The sequence below is a fragment of the Haplochromis burtoni genome, unplaced genomic scaffold, assembly GCF_018398535.1.
Source record: "Haplochromis burtoni strain Fernald_Lab_line unplaced genomic scaffold, NCSU_Asbu1 Contig_1200, whole genome shotgun sequence".
Lineage (NCBI taxonomy): Eukaryota > Metazoa > Chordata > Actinopteri > Cichliformes > Cichlidae > Haplochromis > Haplochromis burtoni.
This window is the reverse complement of record NW_024583561.1, coordinates 47988-64917: the sequence shown is the minus strand read 5'-3', so window position 1 is coordinate 64917 and position 16930 is coordinate 47988. Positions and strand designations below refer to the sequence as shown.

At 37.4% G+C, this 16930-nt stretch overlaps 1 protein-coding gene across 1 annotated transcript; it reads left to right on the top strand.

The window, feature by feature from the left end:
* Nucleotides 1-56: 56 nt before the first annotated feature.
* On the top strand, nt 57-14177 carry LOC102314668 (NLR family CARD domain-containing protein 3). The gene is made up of 7 exons (XM_005951918.3): nt 57-653; nt 4159-4234; nt 5584-5812; nt 5977-7771; nt 9939-10112; nt 10357-10530; nt 13915-14177. The coding sequence occupies exons 1-7, from the start codon at nt 430-432 to the stop codon at nt 14108-14110; spliced, it is 2868 nt and encodes a 955-aa protein (XP_005951980.3). The 5' UTR covers nt 57-429; the 3' UTR covers nt 14111-14177.
* The last annotated feature ends 2753 nt before the right edge of the window (nt 14178-16930 follow it).

Below are 16930 nucleotides of genomic sequence, written 5' to 3'. Positions count from 1 at the left end.
TGATTGTTGTTTTTTTTTCTCTGTATCTATGAAGCGCCTTGAGGCGACTTATGTTGTGATTTGGCGCTATATAAATAAAATTGAATTGAATTGAAGTGAATTTCTAATGAGACTTCGGCAAAACTAGTTGTATCAACTGAAACGCCAGTGACATTTCTCTGGTCCTTACTCAGATCTATGTTGGAGTTTTTGCTATTAAGAACACGACTTTCAGATTCTGATAATTTGCTGTAGATTGTGTTTAGACCTGTTGCTTATTGGTTTGTTTTCCATTTTTCAGCTAATAGCTCTTCGAGAATCACTTCGTTGGTACATAAATGCTATTTTATGGCTGTCAAACTGTGTTATCTCTGACATTTCCATAGATTCAACTAAAGAAATGGGAACAAATGTGTTCTTACACCAGGTCACTATGTGTAAACAGAACCCATGCAAACATGGAACATGCAAACTCCACACAGAAACTCTGCAGCCAGAATGCTGCTACTGCTAATATACTCATATCACTGCTCGATCATTATTCACAGGAAAAAACACGGAATTAAACGCAAACATCATCCTGGATCTGAACCCAGCTTAGTGTCCGTTAAGAGTGACCAGTCTAAAAAACGCTTGATTGAATTTAAGGAGCAACAACCCTCTGCTGCGGAGAGGTAAGCTGATAGTAACATGAACTCTTTGATACCTGTCAGTTTGGTGTCTGATTTAAATGAACTACTTGATGGTGTATTATGGTCACCAAAGTGCTTGCTCATAAGGGGCCATATGATTGTAAAGATTTCTCTGCATTAATGTGGGGTCTTTATCTTATAATACAAAGTGCCTTGAGGCGGCAGTTGTTGTGTTTTGGTTCTTTATAAATTAAACTGATCTCTCTTTAGAAGATCAAGCAAAGTTCTTAAAAGTTCTTTCTGGTCTGTATATGAAGTATAATTAATTTGACGTTAAGCTAAAGCTTAATGTTAAGCCTGCTTAATCCATTCCCAAATCATGTTTAATGTGTACTTGTTCCTGGGTTATTTCCAGACATCCTAACCAATTTCCTTCCATCTAAAGTTGACCATCTGGGACTTCTTCCAGACCTTGGCACAGGGCTGACACATCATGATAACTTGTACTTATTTACAATTGCAAGAACTGATGATTTTGGAATCTGCAGTGTTTTGAAATTGTTCCAGGAGACCATCCCAGCTTGTATAAATCTATAGTTCCTCTTAGATCTTCACTGAGTTCTTTGGACATTCCTATTGTGCAAAGTATTGGTTAAAACAAATGCTTTTTATGCTGCCAAAGACAAACTATCACAATTTTTCAGTTGTCCCTGGCTGCAACAATGTGTTTCCTGTTTTAAAATCAAGGATATACTGTTCAGTTTCATACCTGTCTGTTCGGTAGTAAGTGGTTCCTTCTTGTTTGGCTAGATGCACTCTTACAGGAAAATCCAGCTGTTAGCTGTGATATTCCGGTTTGTAAAGCACTTTAAAAATTAGGCCTTGCATTCACTTTGCTTATCCTCACTTCTGATCCAACCTAATATCATGAAAAAGCATGTAATAGCCATGCACTATGTCCATTTCATGCTTTGCCTCTCAAAACATGAAATGTACAGGCACATAGAAGTTGCAATAAATTGCAGTAACAGCAGAATGAGATATTTTATCTCAAGCCAACATGAAAATTGAAGCCAGGAAAGTTTTTAAACAGATATTATTAACACATTTACATATATATACATAATAGCCCGCTAGCTTAATTGATTCTGATGATTAAGGACCCTGCAATGTACTTAATATGTTTTTTGCTGACTACCAACTTCGTGGGTTTAAATATATTATCTCACCTTGCTTCTTCATGCATGTCTATTTTACATTTTGGAGAGGCAAAGCCAGAAATGGACATGTTTATAACATGTTTGATACAGTGATACTGGGTTGTCTAATATGAAGTAATCCAGTCAGTGAGATGACATGAAGAAAAAAAAAAAAGGTCTCCAAAAAGTTTAGCACCTTTCATTCTTCTTGTCTTTAATAGTAAGTGGCTAGCTGGACTCAGTCGGAAAAATCCAGCTGTTAGCAGTAATGTTCAGGTTTGTAAAGCACTTTATAAATGAGGACAGTGTGGAGGAGAACCTATTTAAGTCAGGTAAGAGGTGTTTCACCGGAGTCAAAAAGTTGTTTGTTTCTTCCTCTAGTCGGTTGCAGTGCAGTCAGCAGCAATCAGTAGTCTCCCTTTTCCGAAGCACATCCAAACTACAAAACTAGGTTTCTTAGCAAAGCACGAATGGGAATCCCATCAGTAGTATGTCTGCGAAAAAGCTAAAACAATGCAGAGGCTCAGAGGAAGAGATGCCACACTTTTTGGAGACCTTACTTTTCTCCTGTCATCTCACTGGCTGAATTCCGTAATATTATTTCATATTATTTCCAAATGTAAGTGAAGGAGATTTTAATGTGGAGATTTTTTTTTCTTTTTGGCTGCAGATGTGCTGATCGATGATAGAATTTCCAATTGTCTTCAGTAACAACAGTTATGTTTTTGGTGTGACATGCATGTAGTAACCTCTTTTGTAGTAAACTGTTTCATTGCGCTTGGGAAAGGTGAGAATATTTTATTGCATAAAGTAGTGCTGATCGCATCGCAAACGTCTGCTTTGTCAAGTGATTGCATGGCCCAGTACAACTGGCCTGGCAGTCTGATGACTCAAACAGGCCATCCTCCACACAGTCCTCATTTATAAAGTGCTTTATTAATGAGTCAATTTAGCTAAACAACAAAGAAAGATTTACTGCTAAAGAGACAGACAGTGAAAGTGGACTGTATATCCTAGATCTCTTAACATAAAACTCTTGGGAAAGACTGTTGCAGCCAGGAACAGGTCAAAATTGATCTCTTTAAATGTTCTTAAAATTTTAACTTTACTCATCATTTGTTTCTTAAATTGAAAAAAAAAATCAAATAGATGTAACAATGTTACATCTATTTGATTTTTTTTTTAAAGCTGTGCTCCATCATGTAAATGAGCTTTTGTATGTGCATTGTTTTACATCCTCTTTAATTACTAAGCTAATATATTTCAACAAGCATGGCAGACAGAGAAAAGGAGGGAGAGGCAGGATTTGATCTTCTGCTTTCTGATTGGTTGAGCTCTACCCCTAGTCCCTCCATGCCTCCTCCAACTCTCCTGTCTCACATCATAGCTACAAGTGTACACGTTTTAGTTTTGTAACACATTTGCAACAAGCAAAGCATACAAATTAACAAACTTGTGATTAGAGTGGCTGTAATTGAGCAGTTGTATTAACTGACTTGAGAGTTTGTAATCACAGAATTGTGGTTGTAAGAAGTACCAAAATAAAGTAAAATTTGACTTACTAGGTTTTTCTATGTATTCTAATCCTTATTCTATAAGTTCTCACTTATCTAAAAGCTGTCACATTTTGCAACATGTGAATTTGAAGATTCCCAAATGGATTCTAACATCGTGTTCTTACAGTGACAGAGATCATTATAAGGCTCTGGTGGATCTTGAGAATTTGGCTGATAATTCATTCATTTTAATTGTCTCACAGAAACCACTTCAATTGTTCTCAATATGTGAGACATTTACACAGGAATGAGCCTATCAAATCATGCTTTAAAAATCAGCAAAATTATTTTAACATTCAAAAACACCAGTAAAGGGACTGTAAAATGGGCATAATGTGTTCTTTCCTTCTGCTCCTAGTTAGCACTCTGAATGCACAGTTATGGATCAGTTGTTGATTCATCACATACTGTAGGCCACATAGCAAAACATTGCTGCAGTCAAGTCTGTACATTAGTTTCTCAGAGAGAAAAGATTTAAGGTGATTACAAATCATATGTAATGACAGACAACAAATTAACCCTGGGCTTAAAATATGAGTCAAGGACCACTCTCAGGTTTGTTGCTTCATGACTTGGGTTCAAAATACTGAGCAATGTGATGATATCTCTCTTGTCTGAGCAGCTTTTTTTGTCCAGATTTTAATATCTAAACTTGCACTGTGCACCGATTGTTTAGCTGTGCACACATTTTTATTTATAGTATGTTGTTAAAGGTATTTTCATAGACAACAAAAACCTGGCCAAAATGTTTTGTCTATATTATTTTTACTCTTTTTCATGATTCCTCCACAGAATGGACAAGAGCTCAGAGGTTCCCAGCGGTCAGTCTGCCCAGCAGCAACAAACACATCTGGACTCCATATTTATGGTCTGTACGCATACAATATTAGTTTTATATTCATTCTGTTCACAGTCATGTTCATGATGGGTATGGGGGTATGGGAATTGGTTGTCTCTCATGTAGAAGGTTGATGGTCAGATCTCCACCTCCTTCCATCTACATGCCATAGTGTAATACATGTAGTTATTCTTATATCCCTTTCGACCAGTGACAAGGAGGGAGTTCATGCAAGACGTTTACCTAAATAAAACGTAACCTAAACAAGATGCAAAGACCACCAATAAGTTGATGTTCTATTCTATTCGATTGCATGAAAGACCTGGGCCACCTTTAATGAGGCTATACTCCAACTCATTTCAACTTAGATAAGCATTTAGCAAACCACAAGCCAACTTGTAAATCATTAGTGACTTAAAGTTTAATCTTACCAGTGGATCTAAAGATCTCAAACAAGCACCTAAACTCCCTCCTTGTCACCTCAAAGTAGGTGACAAGGAGGGAGTTTACACAAAAAGTTTACATAAATATAAAATCATTTATTAAACATAACCTAACCAAGACACAAAGGTCACCAATAATTTGATGCCAGGTGCAGTGGAAGACCTAGGCCAGCTTTTATAGGCCATTGCTTTCATGAGTGTGAGAAGGTCACAACAGAGAGGAGCTGTTATATAGAAATATATCTCAATTCTTTTAAATAAGCGATGCTTTGAATTTCAAGGAGGGACCTAGTTCTTACTGCAAACAGTTAGAGTGATTTAATAATATTCAACCCAGTGTTGAACATGAACATGGTTGTAGTAAAGAAATACTGCAGTGATGAACCAACATACAAGCTCAACAAAACCTGGATTTTCTGTCATATTTTAAAGAGATCGCGGTATCTTATTTCTTCTTATCTCAAAAAAAGCATGCTTCTCTCAGACTGCAGGCTTACTTCTGGTTCTTAGAGCTTTTAAAAGTAGAATGGCAGGAAGAACCTTCAACTGCAAAGCCCATCTTGGGTAGAACCAGCTCCCAATTTGGTTTCAGAAAACAGAGATGCTCTCTGGTTTTAGGATTAGACATTTAGTGTTACTTTGTGATTAAAGTTTGAAGTTAGGGCTTGATTATGTGAGCCTGAACCATCCCATAGTTATTTTGCTATAAGTTCAGGTTGCTGGGGGAATTTCATGATGACTGAGTACTTTTCGACTTCCTGTTTTTACTGCCTTGGTATACATTACTGTATGTCATTAAACGTTGTCTTGTCTCACCTTGGGGTATTGTTCTGTTTGTTGCTTCTGGGTGTGTCTTTTCCTTCTGCTTTCCTCTTTACCCAGCACCCTATAGAGATTGAGGGGTGGTTAGATCATTAATGCAGTAATGTTTTCCAGATGCTGGAAGACGACATCATTACTTTTGTGAAGAATGAATTGAAGACGATCCACAAGGTTTTGCGTCAAGATTACCCAGAATGGGCAGAGAGACAAATGGAAGATGAGGAAGTATTACCAGGTGAGGATGAAGAGCGGAGGAGAAGCAGCAGAAATGCAGTTTTGAAGATCACATTAGACTTCCTCAGGGGAATGAAGCAGGAGGAGCTGGCTGACCGCCTGCAGAGCAGTAAGAGGATTTTTCTAAAGATTTATTGTAGATGAAAAAAAAACATTTACTAATATGTCAAGAGATCTACAAAAATGTATTCAAAAACCTGTTTGTTGTAGAAATAAGTGGCATCTCTAGTTTATAAATACTTAATTGATATTTTTGCCCTTTTGTGCCTTTAGGAACTCCCATTGTAGTTCATCAGAAACAAAAATCTGCTTTAAAAAAGAAGTTCCAGTGTGTGTTTGAGGGGATTGCTAAAGCAGGAAATCCAGCACTTCTGAATCAGATCTACACAGAGCTCTACATCACAGAGGGAGGGACTGCAGAGGTCAATGATGAACATGAGGTCAGACAGATTGAAACAGCTTCCAGGAAACCAGACAGACCAGAAAAAACAATCAGACAAGAAGACATCTTTAAAGCATCACCTGGAAGAGAACAACCAATCAGAACAGTGCTGACAAAGGGAGTGGCTGGCATTGGGAAAACAGTCTTAACACAGAAATACACGCTGGACTGGGCTGAAGACAAAGCCAACCAGGACATCCAGTTCATATTTCCATTCACTTTCAGAGAGCTGAATGTGTTGAAAGAGGAAAAGTTCAGCTTGGTGGGACTTGTTCATCGTTTCTTTACTGAAACCAAAGAAGCAGGAATCTGCAGCTTTGATGACTTCGAGGTTGTGTTCATCTTTGATGGTCTAGATGAGTGTCGACTTCTTCTGGACTTCAACAAAACTGAGAAACTGACTGATGTTACGGTGTCCGCATCAGTGGATGTGCTGCTGATAAACCTCATCAGAGGGAAACTGCTTCCCTCTGCTCCCCTCTGGATAACCACACGACCTGCAGCTGCCAATCAGATCCCTGCGGAATGCATTGACAGGGTAACAGAAATTAGAGGGTTCCCTGATACACAGAAGGAGGAGTACTTCAGAAAGAGATTCAGAAGTTGGTGGAAGGCACACAATATCATATCCCACATCAGGACATCACCTAGCCTCCACATCATGTGCCACATCCCAGTCTTCTGCTGGATCACTGCTACAGTTCTGGAGCATGTGCTGAAAACAAGAAAGTGGAATACGATGCCCAAGACCCTGACTGAGATGTACATCCACTTCCTGGTGGTTCAGGCCAAAGTCAAGAAGGTCAAGTATGATGGAGGAGCTGAGACAGATCCACACTGGTGTCCAGAGAGCAGGACGATGATTGAGTCACTGGGAAAACTGGCTTTTGATCAGCTGCAGAAAGGAAACCTGATCTTCTATGAATCAGACCTAACAGAGTGTGGCATCGATATCAAAACAGCCTCAGTGTACTCAGGAGTGCTCACACAGATCTTTAAAGAGGAGAGAGGACTGTACCAGGACAAGGTGTTCTGCTTCATCCATCTGAGTGTTCAGGAGTTTCTGGCTGCTCTTCATGTCCACCTGACCTTCATCGACTCTGGAGTCAATCTGCTGGAAGAAAACCACACAAGCTCCAGGAAGTTTGAAAGAAGAGAATCTAACGAGAAATACTTCTATCAGACTGCTGTGGACAAGGCCTTAAATAGTCCAAACGGACACCTGGACTTGTTCCTCCGCTTCCTCGTGGGTCTTTCACTGCAGACCAATCAGAATCTACTACAAGGTCTGCTGACACAGACAGGAAGTAGCTCACAGACCAACCAAGAAACAGTCCAGTACATTAAAGTGAAAATTAGTGAGAGTCTGTCTGCAGAGAAAAGCATCAACCTGTTCCACTGTCTGAATGAACTGAATGATCGTTCTCTAGTGGAGGAGATCCAACAGTTCCTGAGTTCAGGAAGTCTCTTGACAAATAATCTGTCTCCTGCACAGTGGTCAGCTCTGGTCTTCATCTTATTGGCATCGGAAGAAGATCTGGATGTGTTTGACTTGAAGAAATTCTCAGCTTCAGAGGAGGCTCTTCTGAGACTGCTACCAGTGATCAAAGCCTCCAACAAAGCTCTGTATGTAAATGTGTGCTCGCTTCTTTAATTTTAAAATGCTGATTATAGTTAACAAAATAGCAAATGCTCAATTGAAAGAACCCCCCTCCCCCCACACACACACACACACACACACACACACACACACACACACACACACACACAATATTTTTAATAGGTTCTAGCCTCTAATAGAAACTCTTATAGAAACTCTAAAGCTATTGAATATAATTTTCATCAGCATTCAGCATCCACGGTTAACTATAATATACTTTCAATATATCACAGCATTAGAAAGTGTCAGAGTCTCTGAAACATTTGTGGTTGTAACCCTTATCAGATGGAAGAAAAATGTCAGAATCAATATAAATTCTTGGCTGTTGTGATTTTCAGTGGTCTTCCCCCTGGTTTACTAGTCTCGGTGGTCTGTGCTCTCCATTTCTAATTCATGTTTTTTTGTCACCAGACTTTAACTACATCATCTTCTTTTGTCAGTAATCATAGCTGAGTTTTTACCTCACCTTCAGCACAGAAACTGTAGCAGAGAAGTATAAATCAAGTCTTACCGGACAAGAGCTCCTATAAACTACATTTTACTCATACCTTTGCATCCAGAGCCCAAAAAATTTCATTTGAAGCCAGCATTTCAGTTCATTTCCATGGCAACGTTTTAACAGGGATACGGTTTTATACTGCACTGTCTGAAAGATAAAATCCAGCGTTATGTTCCACAGGTAAAAGCATATAATAAGAAACCTTCCCCTTCTGTAATCTTTGTGCGGTATGTGATAAAGGTCATTTTAAACTGAAACACAGACTTTAAATGCTATATATTCATTTCTGATATAACTTTTTTAGTTATCCATAAATTTTTGTCAAACACCTAGATATTTCCTTTGTTTTTTGTCTGTTCCAACAAGTAAAATAATTTCTTGTGTGAACTCCATCCTAGTCACTGGGAGAAAGGGATATAAGAATAACTACATGTATCACACTATGGCATGTAGATGGAAGGAGGTGGAGATCTGACCATCAACCTTCTACATGAGAGACAACCAGTTCCCTCCTGAGCTACAACCCCCATACCCAGCATGAGCATGACTGTGAACAGAATAAATATAAAACTAGTTGTTGTATGTGTACAGACCAGATGTGTTTGTTGCTGCTGGGCAGACTGACCGCTGGGAACCTCTGAGCTCTTGTCCACTCTGTGGAGGAATCATGAAAAAGAGTAAAAATAATATAGACAAAACATTTTGGCCAGGTTTTTGTTGTCTGTCATTACATATGATTTGTAATCACTTTAAATCTTTTCTCTCTGAGAAACTAATGTACAGACTTGACTGCAGCAATGTTTTGCTATGTGGACTACAGTATGTGATGAATCAACAACTGATCCATAACTGTGCATTCAGAGTGCTAACTAGGAGCAGAAGGAAAGAATACATTATGCTTCTCCAAAAGTAGATTCTGTTCATCTGGATGTAGAGTTTTCAGTGGGAGAAACGTTTCATCACTCATCCAAGTGACTTCTTCAGTCTCAGCTGACTGCAGGTTTCCCCAATCTTATAAACAGTACACTTGCATAATGACTGAAACCAGCCCACTGAAGGAACAATGGGCTGGGAGATTTACTTACTTGGATGATTGAGCATGCATCAACACATTATGCTTCTTATACAGTCCCTGTACTGGTGTTTTGAATGTTAAAATAATTTTGATGATTTTTAAAGCATGATTTGATCATTCTGGTTCTTTTTCAGTAGAACCAACCACAAAGCAAACAAACAAAAACCTAGCTCTAAGCTGGAAAATCTAAACACAAAACACTACATGAAACAAGAAACTTAAAACATGGGAAAAGAAACCTGAAACCTGGAAACAACAGGAAGAGAAGCAGACAAACTGAAAATAGACACATGTTAATGGGAGGAAGCAAAGCAGAATAGACTAACACAGGACACAGAGATGTCAAAGTAAAACAGGAAATAGACAAACATGGAAAAAATGATGACTAGATGTAACACAAGGAACACATGGGAAGCACAGCAACAAAACCTAAAGGCTAGAAACTATCAAATATATAACCAGAAATGAACTAAATCAAAGGATATTAATAATCAAAAACATAAACACTGAGTCACTAGACCTGGGACCTTGACAAATATAACTTTTTTTTCTTTCCTAGACTAAGTGTCTGTAACCTTTCGGAGAGAAGCTGTCAAGCTCTGTCGTCAGTTCTCACATCCCAGGCCTCTAGTTTGAAAGAGTTGGACCTAAGTAACAACAACCTGGGGGATTCAGGAGTGATACTTCTGTCTGCTGCACTGAAGAGTCCACAATGTGAACTGGATACTCTCAGGTCAGCTCAAACAATATTGAGTTTCTCTTAAGTGACAGAATAAATTGGTTTAAAATTTTAAGAAAAAAAGTCAACTTTTTCCATATGTTACTGTATAATAATGTTTTTCAGTATTTGAGAGTCACATTAAACATTAAGGATTTATTCAAGGCTAAATATTGCTAAATCTAGTATATCTAGTAATTCCATAATGACACATTAATATCAGTATTGTTATTGTCTGTGTTTGTTTCTAATTTTTCAGACTGAGTGTCTGTAACCTCTCAGAGGAGAGCTGTGAAGCTTTATCCTCAGTTCTTGGCTCACAGTCCTCTAGTTTGAAAGAGCTGGACCTGAGTGACAATGATCTAAAGGATTCAGGAGTGAAGCATTTGTCTGTTTGCGTGAAGAGTTCCTATTGTAAACTGGAAACACTCAGGTCAGGATTAAGACTTTTCGCTGACTGCTATTTAAATGTGTAATTATATTATTGCAGAAACACTTAATCCCAACATTTACCCTTTATTTACATTTGTCCAAAAAAAGTATTCAAATCATAATTTATATATAAAATTTATTTTATATTTTTATGTTATATGTTTGTTTGTTGTTGTTGTTTTAACACACTGGTCAGTTTAGAGTTTTACAATTTCAACAATAATAATTTCCTGCTGAAAAGAAAATGCCCAAAACACAAGTTTAATATAATTTAATGTATTTAATTAGGTATGGTATCAAGTTATGGTATGGTATCACTTCCATTAAAACCCTTGCAAAACATCTTATTTCATCATGTAATCTGCAGCTCTCTTTTGGATCACCTGCTGATAATGTTTATTCATTTGTCTTTAGGGATTTGCTAGCTTAGCTTAGCTCATAGCCGACTATCTAGCAAACTAGCATGGACTTCACCTATCTCTCCTGAACTTTCCTGCTCGGTATGTCAGATGTTTAGTTATACCTCAGCCTCCTGGCTAATACAATTATTAGTAATAATTGTAGTTATAATAAATGTAGCCCCTTTGCAGCTATAGAAGCTGTGTGTAAGGAGAAGGATTTTAAATTCAATTCTAAATTTTTTCTAGAGCATGTGCACCAAAAAAAAAAAAAACTATTTCTGACAGTGCAATTTAAGTTCCCATGAACTACACAGAAAGTCATAAAGTCAAATCTGACTTTTAATAGCACCAGCAAACCTTTGCAAGTGCCTGTAGGAAAAAAGATCTACATTTCCCACTTCTGATTCTCGGAGGTAATGGTAGACATGTGGTAGTTCTTGCTGACAACATGATGACTTGTATTCCAACGTAGGAAGTGCTATGAACAGCTATGATCAGATTGGCAAAGTATGTTCCTGGATTATAATGTTTTGTTGTTGTGTGCGCTTTTTTATGCAGTTTTTGCAAAGTCATTAGTGGAAGGAAACTGCAGCATAGAACAGGCTGAATGCATGATGCATGCAAGTATGAATCCTCCAGTTTCATAGTCAGAAAAAAAAATATTGCTGTAGTTTATTTGGTTGCAATTCTTCTGGGATTTAAAAAATAATTACGTAAATGGGATAGCAGACACTCCCTTGGGTTTAGAAGGGAGAAAGCCCACACTGACCTTTGGATTCCAGTCAAAAACCTACAATTTCAAGAGAACGTGCAGCTAAACGTATCACTCTTGGTCCAGAGAAAACTACAGGGAGTGCAGAATTATTAGGCAAGTTGTATTTTTGAGGAATAATTTTATTATTGAACAACAACCATGTTCTCAATGAACCCAAAAAACTCATTAATATCAAAGCTGAATGTTTTTGGAAGTAGTTTTTAGTTTGTTTTTAGTTTTAGCTATTTTAGGGGGATATCTGTGTGTGCAGGTGACTATTACTGTGCATAATTATTAGGCAACTTAACAAAAAACAAATATATACCCATTTCAATTATTTATTTTTACCAGTGAAACCAATATAACATCTCCACATTCACAAATATACATTTCTGACATTCAAAAACAAAACAAAAACAAATCAGCGACCAATATAGCCACCTTTCTTTGCAAGGACACTCAAAAGCCTGCCATCCATGGATTCTGTCAGTGTTTTGATCTGTTCACCATCAACATTGCGTGCAGCAGCAACCACAGCCTCCCAGACACTGTTCAGAGAGGTGTACTGTTTTCCCTCCTTGTAAATCTCACATTTGATGATGGACCACAGGTTCTCAATGGGGTTCAGATCAGGTGAACAAGGAGGCCATGTCATTAGTTTTTCTTCTTTTATACCCTTTCTTGCCAGCCACGCTGTGGAGTACTTGGACCGTGTGATGGAGCATTGTCCTGCATGAAAATCATGTTTTTCTTGAAGGATGCAGACTTCTTCCTGTACCACTGCTTGAAGAAGGTGTCTTCCAGAAACTGGCAGTAGGACTGGGAGTTGAGCTTGATCGATACCAGCCCAAACCAGTACTCCACCTCCACCTTGCTGGCGTCTGAGTCGGACTGGAGCTCTCTGCCCTTTACCAATCCAGCCACGGGCCCATCCATCTGGCCCATCAAGACTCACTCTCATTTCATCAGTCCATAAAACCTTAGAAAAACCAGTCTTGAGATATTTCTTGGCCCAGTCTTGACGTTTCAGCTTGTGTGTCTTGTTCAGTGGTGGTCGTCTTTCAGCCTTTCTTACCTTGGCCATGTCTCTGAGTATTGCACACCTTGTGCTTTTGGGCACTCCAGTGATGTTGCAGCTCTGAAATATGGCCAAACTGGTGGCAAGTGGCATCTTGGCAGCTGCACGCTTGACTTTTCTCAGTTCATGGGCAGTTATTTTGCGCCTTGGTTTTTCCACACGCTTCTTGCGACCCTGTTGACTATTTTGAATGAAACGCTTGATTGTTCGATGATCACGCTTCAGAAGCTTTGCAATTTTGAGACTGCTGCATCCCTCTGCAAGATATCTCACTATTTTTGACTTTTCTGAGCCTGTCAAGTCCTTCTTTTGACCCATTTTGCCAAAGGAAAGGACGTTGCCTAATAATTATGCACACCTGATATAGGGTGTTGATGTCATTAGACCACACCCCTTCTCATTACAGAGATGCACATCACCTAATATGCTTAATTGGTAGTAGGCTTTCGAGCCTATACAGCTTTGAGTAGGACAACATGCATGAAGAGGATGATGTGGACAAAATACTCATTTGCCTTATAATTCTGCACTCTCTGTATAGAATCTGACATTGTTTTGGGAAATGTAAAGACTGATTCGATATTAATTTTAGCCATCTCCAATCTACATAACCTGTTGTCTTTACTGATGATATGAATTATAAGTTTACCAAATCTAAATGTATCCTTAGCCGGTAGTTTCAGGTTTCCTTCAATATTGCCTGCTCTGACAATGAAAGACAATTGACGATGGATGCTGGTGTGTCTACCTGAAAATGTTTAAAAACATAATCATCAGTAACCAGAGTTGGTTCCTTGACAGTTGTTGTTTGAGTAGGGAGAATGTTCTTTTCCTTCCGTGCATCCCCCAATCAGCTGTCTTGGATGGCCCTGCTTTAAGCAGTTTCCATTGGAAGTATCTTTTTAGGATAAAGTAATTGTTCGTAGGACATAATCTAATTTCTGGGGTATTTGAGGAGGTCTTGTGTTACTGGAGGTCCTGTTGTCTGTTTGAAATAATCTCTTTATGAATAAAAAGGAAACTGAATTTAATAGATGAAAAGTATAGATGTAATTGTATCTGAAATAAGAAAAAAAAAGAAAGAAAGAAAGAAAGAAAGAAAGAAAGAAAGACCTCCAGTAACGTATGAATTGTTGTTTTGTGTGTCTGCAGTCTGTCAGGCTGTCTGATCACACAGGAAGGCTGTACTTCTCTTGCCTCAGCTCTGAGTTTCAACTCCTCCCATCTGAGAGAGCTGGACATCAGCTACAACCATCCAGGAGACTCAGGAATAAAGCTGCTTTCGGCTGGAGTGAAGGATGAAGGTTGGAAATTGGACACTCTCAGGTATGGAGAAAATGTCTTATAGAAAATGTATTAAAAATGGACCAAATATCCATTTCACCTTAATCAAAATAGATGTGTCATTAACAGACTAAAAGCACCAAATAATCTACATATTAAAATTTGCTATAAATTAGATGTAAAACTATATCTTTAGTACTGTTACATCTGGGATAATAAAATCCAGCTCTAGTTGGGTTGTAAAACATTTAAAGTTCCAGAATAAGGATTTCTGATTTTGTTAAACACTTTAGAACAAAAATAATTTATTTTATAAAACTAAAAACAGAATTTAATTATGTGCAAATCTCATAATCCCACATTTTATTCACAGTGGAACATAGAAAACAGAGGTGAGAGAAGTAACAAAGAACAAATACTTTGTTGTACCTAAGTAGAATTTTCAGGTATCTGTACTTTACTTCGAATCTTTTACTTTTACTCCCTACATTTTTAAGCAAATATTGCACTTTCTACTCCTCGCATTTTTAAAACTGACTTGTTACTTTTGGTTTAACTTTTTTTTTGAGGAATTATTATTTCGTCATTGCAAGACTCCAAACATCAAATGGGTTTGAGCCTAAACAGAAACACATGAAAGGCAATCCTGTCCTATTAATCACCAGCAGATGTCACATGTGGCAGAGTCTGGGGTTAAAGTGGGTGGGTGGTTTGGGGTTTTTTTGTTGGTTTTTTGGCACAACACCAGAATTGTATTGAGGTGCATAAACAATCTGAAACTCATCTCCAAAGTGACATCTGCTGGCCAATTTGGCTATCACCGCATCTTGATAATTCTTTTCTTTGAAACAATGATGGAGACAAGCCCTGCACAATTCCAAATAAAACTACTTATTATACCAGACTGTTTGTAATAGGGATCAGCACATCTTTTAGCGAAATCTCTATTCAAACAAGAAAAGAAAGTATTGAGACTGTACTGTAATAACTACACAGGTTTATTGCTCTTTTGGGGCTTAGTCAACTTTTTTTTGAGGTTTGGATGTGTTTGCTTGTTTTTTGGGAGCTCCTGTAATCAGGTTTGCTCTATGCACTGTTCAGCAATGCTAGAAGCTGGTATAGCATTAGCTTTGATTTTTAATCAGTTTAAAAATATATATTCAAATGAAAAAAAGACTAAAGGTGTTTTCCTTATTTAAAAAAAAAAAAAGGGTAACATTTATTATATTTATATGGACTAAATTTGACCAATCGTAACAGTCAGTTTCACGCACTTTGACCTGTACACTTTATAATCATCATCTGAACCATAAAGAAACTTTCCTGAACTTTAAACTGCTGTAAATGGTTTATCATGTAACATGTTGTTTTACTGAGTCTGGAGTTTTGGTTTTGGTTTGGAACTTTCTGATATTTTAATGAGTTTGAAACAAGAGAGTGAGGATAGACAGGACACAACCTTTTACCTCAAAAAGAAATGGGAAGCTGAACTGGCCATAACTATAACAGAAGGAATGGGTCAGTATGTGTGAAATACAACACAGCACAACAAATTCGCTGTTGTGGAGGGAATTTTGATGGAAAAAATTGACACATTTTTTCATTACACCCAATATTAAAAGTAAACAGATCTCAAGTCCACAGGAATGTTGGAGACTATGTGGAGAAACAGAAGCAGACCATTCACATGTATTCTGGAAGTGCATAAAAATTAAAAAGTATTGGGAAGACCTTAAAATGACCATGGATAATATTCTGGGATATGCACTCCCAAACACCTGCCAAGTGATGTATCTTGGAAACATAAAGGAACAGATACAAAAGGAGGACTTATATTTAGTAAAAATTATTCTAGCCGCAACTAAAAAAGCAATTACAAAGAAGTGGTTACATCCAGACCCTCCCACTCAATGAGATTGGATTAGTATTGTAGAGGGTATCTCAGAGATGGAAAAAATAACATTCAATATCAGATTGATGGGATGTAAATACAATGGACAATGGAGGAAGTGGAAAGCATTCCGAAGTGGCACCAAGAAAACAACACAACAAGAAATGCGAATGGAATAGATGGAAAATAAATGTAAACTCCAGCCTGTTTGTATGTTTGTTGGTTTGTAATTTTTTTTACTGTGTTTTTTTTTTCTTTTAATGTTACCTAAAATTAATTTAAAAAAAATTAAAGTTGAAAAAGAAACAAGAGAGTGAATGGAGCTCACAGAGCAGTATCTCTCTTATCTATATGGCAGTAATCATTCGAATACGATATTTATACATTTATACAATATTGATTTGATTACACTTTTGAGTCCAGTTTTAAGTGGTTGCATAGTCTATGTTGGTTACACATGCACATGTAATTATCTCAGTAGTGTTTGATAAACACCACCTTTTTATTGTGGTACCACTTACTTTTTGAGGTCATTTTTATTCCTAACCCAGCTTTTTTGAGGTATGTTGCTATCAAAGTGAAAATGAGCTAAATTTATTTTTCCTAAATTAGAGCACTTTTTTAGACTATACATTTGATATGTTTTCTATGTTCCATTGTGATTAAAATATAGATCTATGAAAGTTAATAATTATTGCATCACTTTATTTATGTTTTAAAAAACTTTAAAACTTTTTGGACAATCCAGTGTTTACTGCCAACTTACCATATAATTTCACACTGGCCTGTTATAAGCACACATCTATCCCACGTGAATGTTTACATTTTCTATCGGTAATCTTTTTTTTTTTTTTTTTTTTTTTTTTTAGAGGAACCCAATAAATATGTTTACTATTTGCCATTTCCATTGTAAATCCCAGTTAAAATAAAGGGCAGGTAGTAATGTGCAGATTGGAATTAAGTTGTAACATCATTGAAGGAAATTTCCGTCCC

Bases quoted from the DNA above. Each gene is read 5' to 3' on its own strand.
- LOC102314668 (XM_005951918.3), top strand. From the start codon at position 430: ATGCAAACATGGAACATGCAAACTCCACACAGAAACTCTGCAGCCAGA. The intron at 4,235-5,583 runs GTCTGTACGCAT...AATGTTTTCCAG, and splicing joins ATCTGGACTCCATATTTATG to ATGCTGGAAGACGACATCAT. The intron at 7,772-9,938 runs GTATGTAAATGT...TTTCTTTCCTAG, and splicing joins AAAGCCTCCAACAAAGCTCT to ACTAAGTGTCTGTAACCTTT.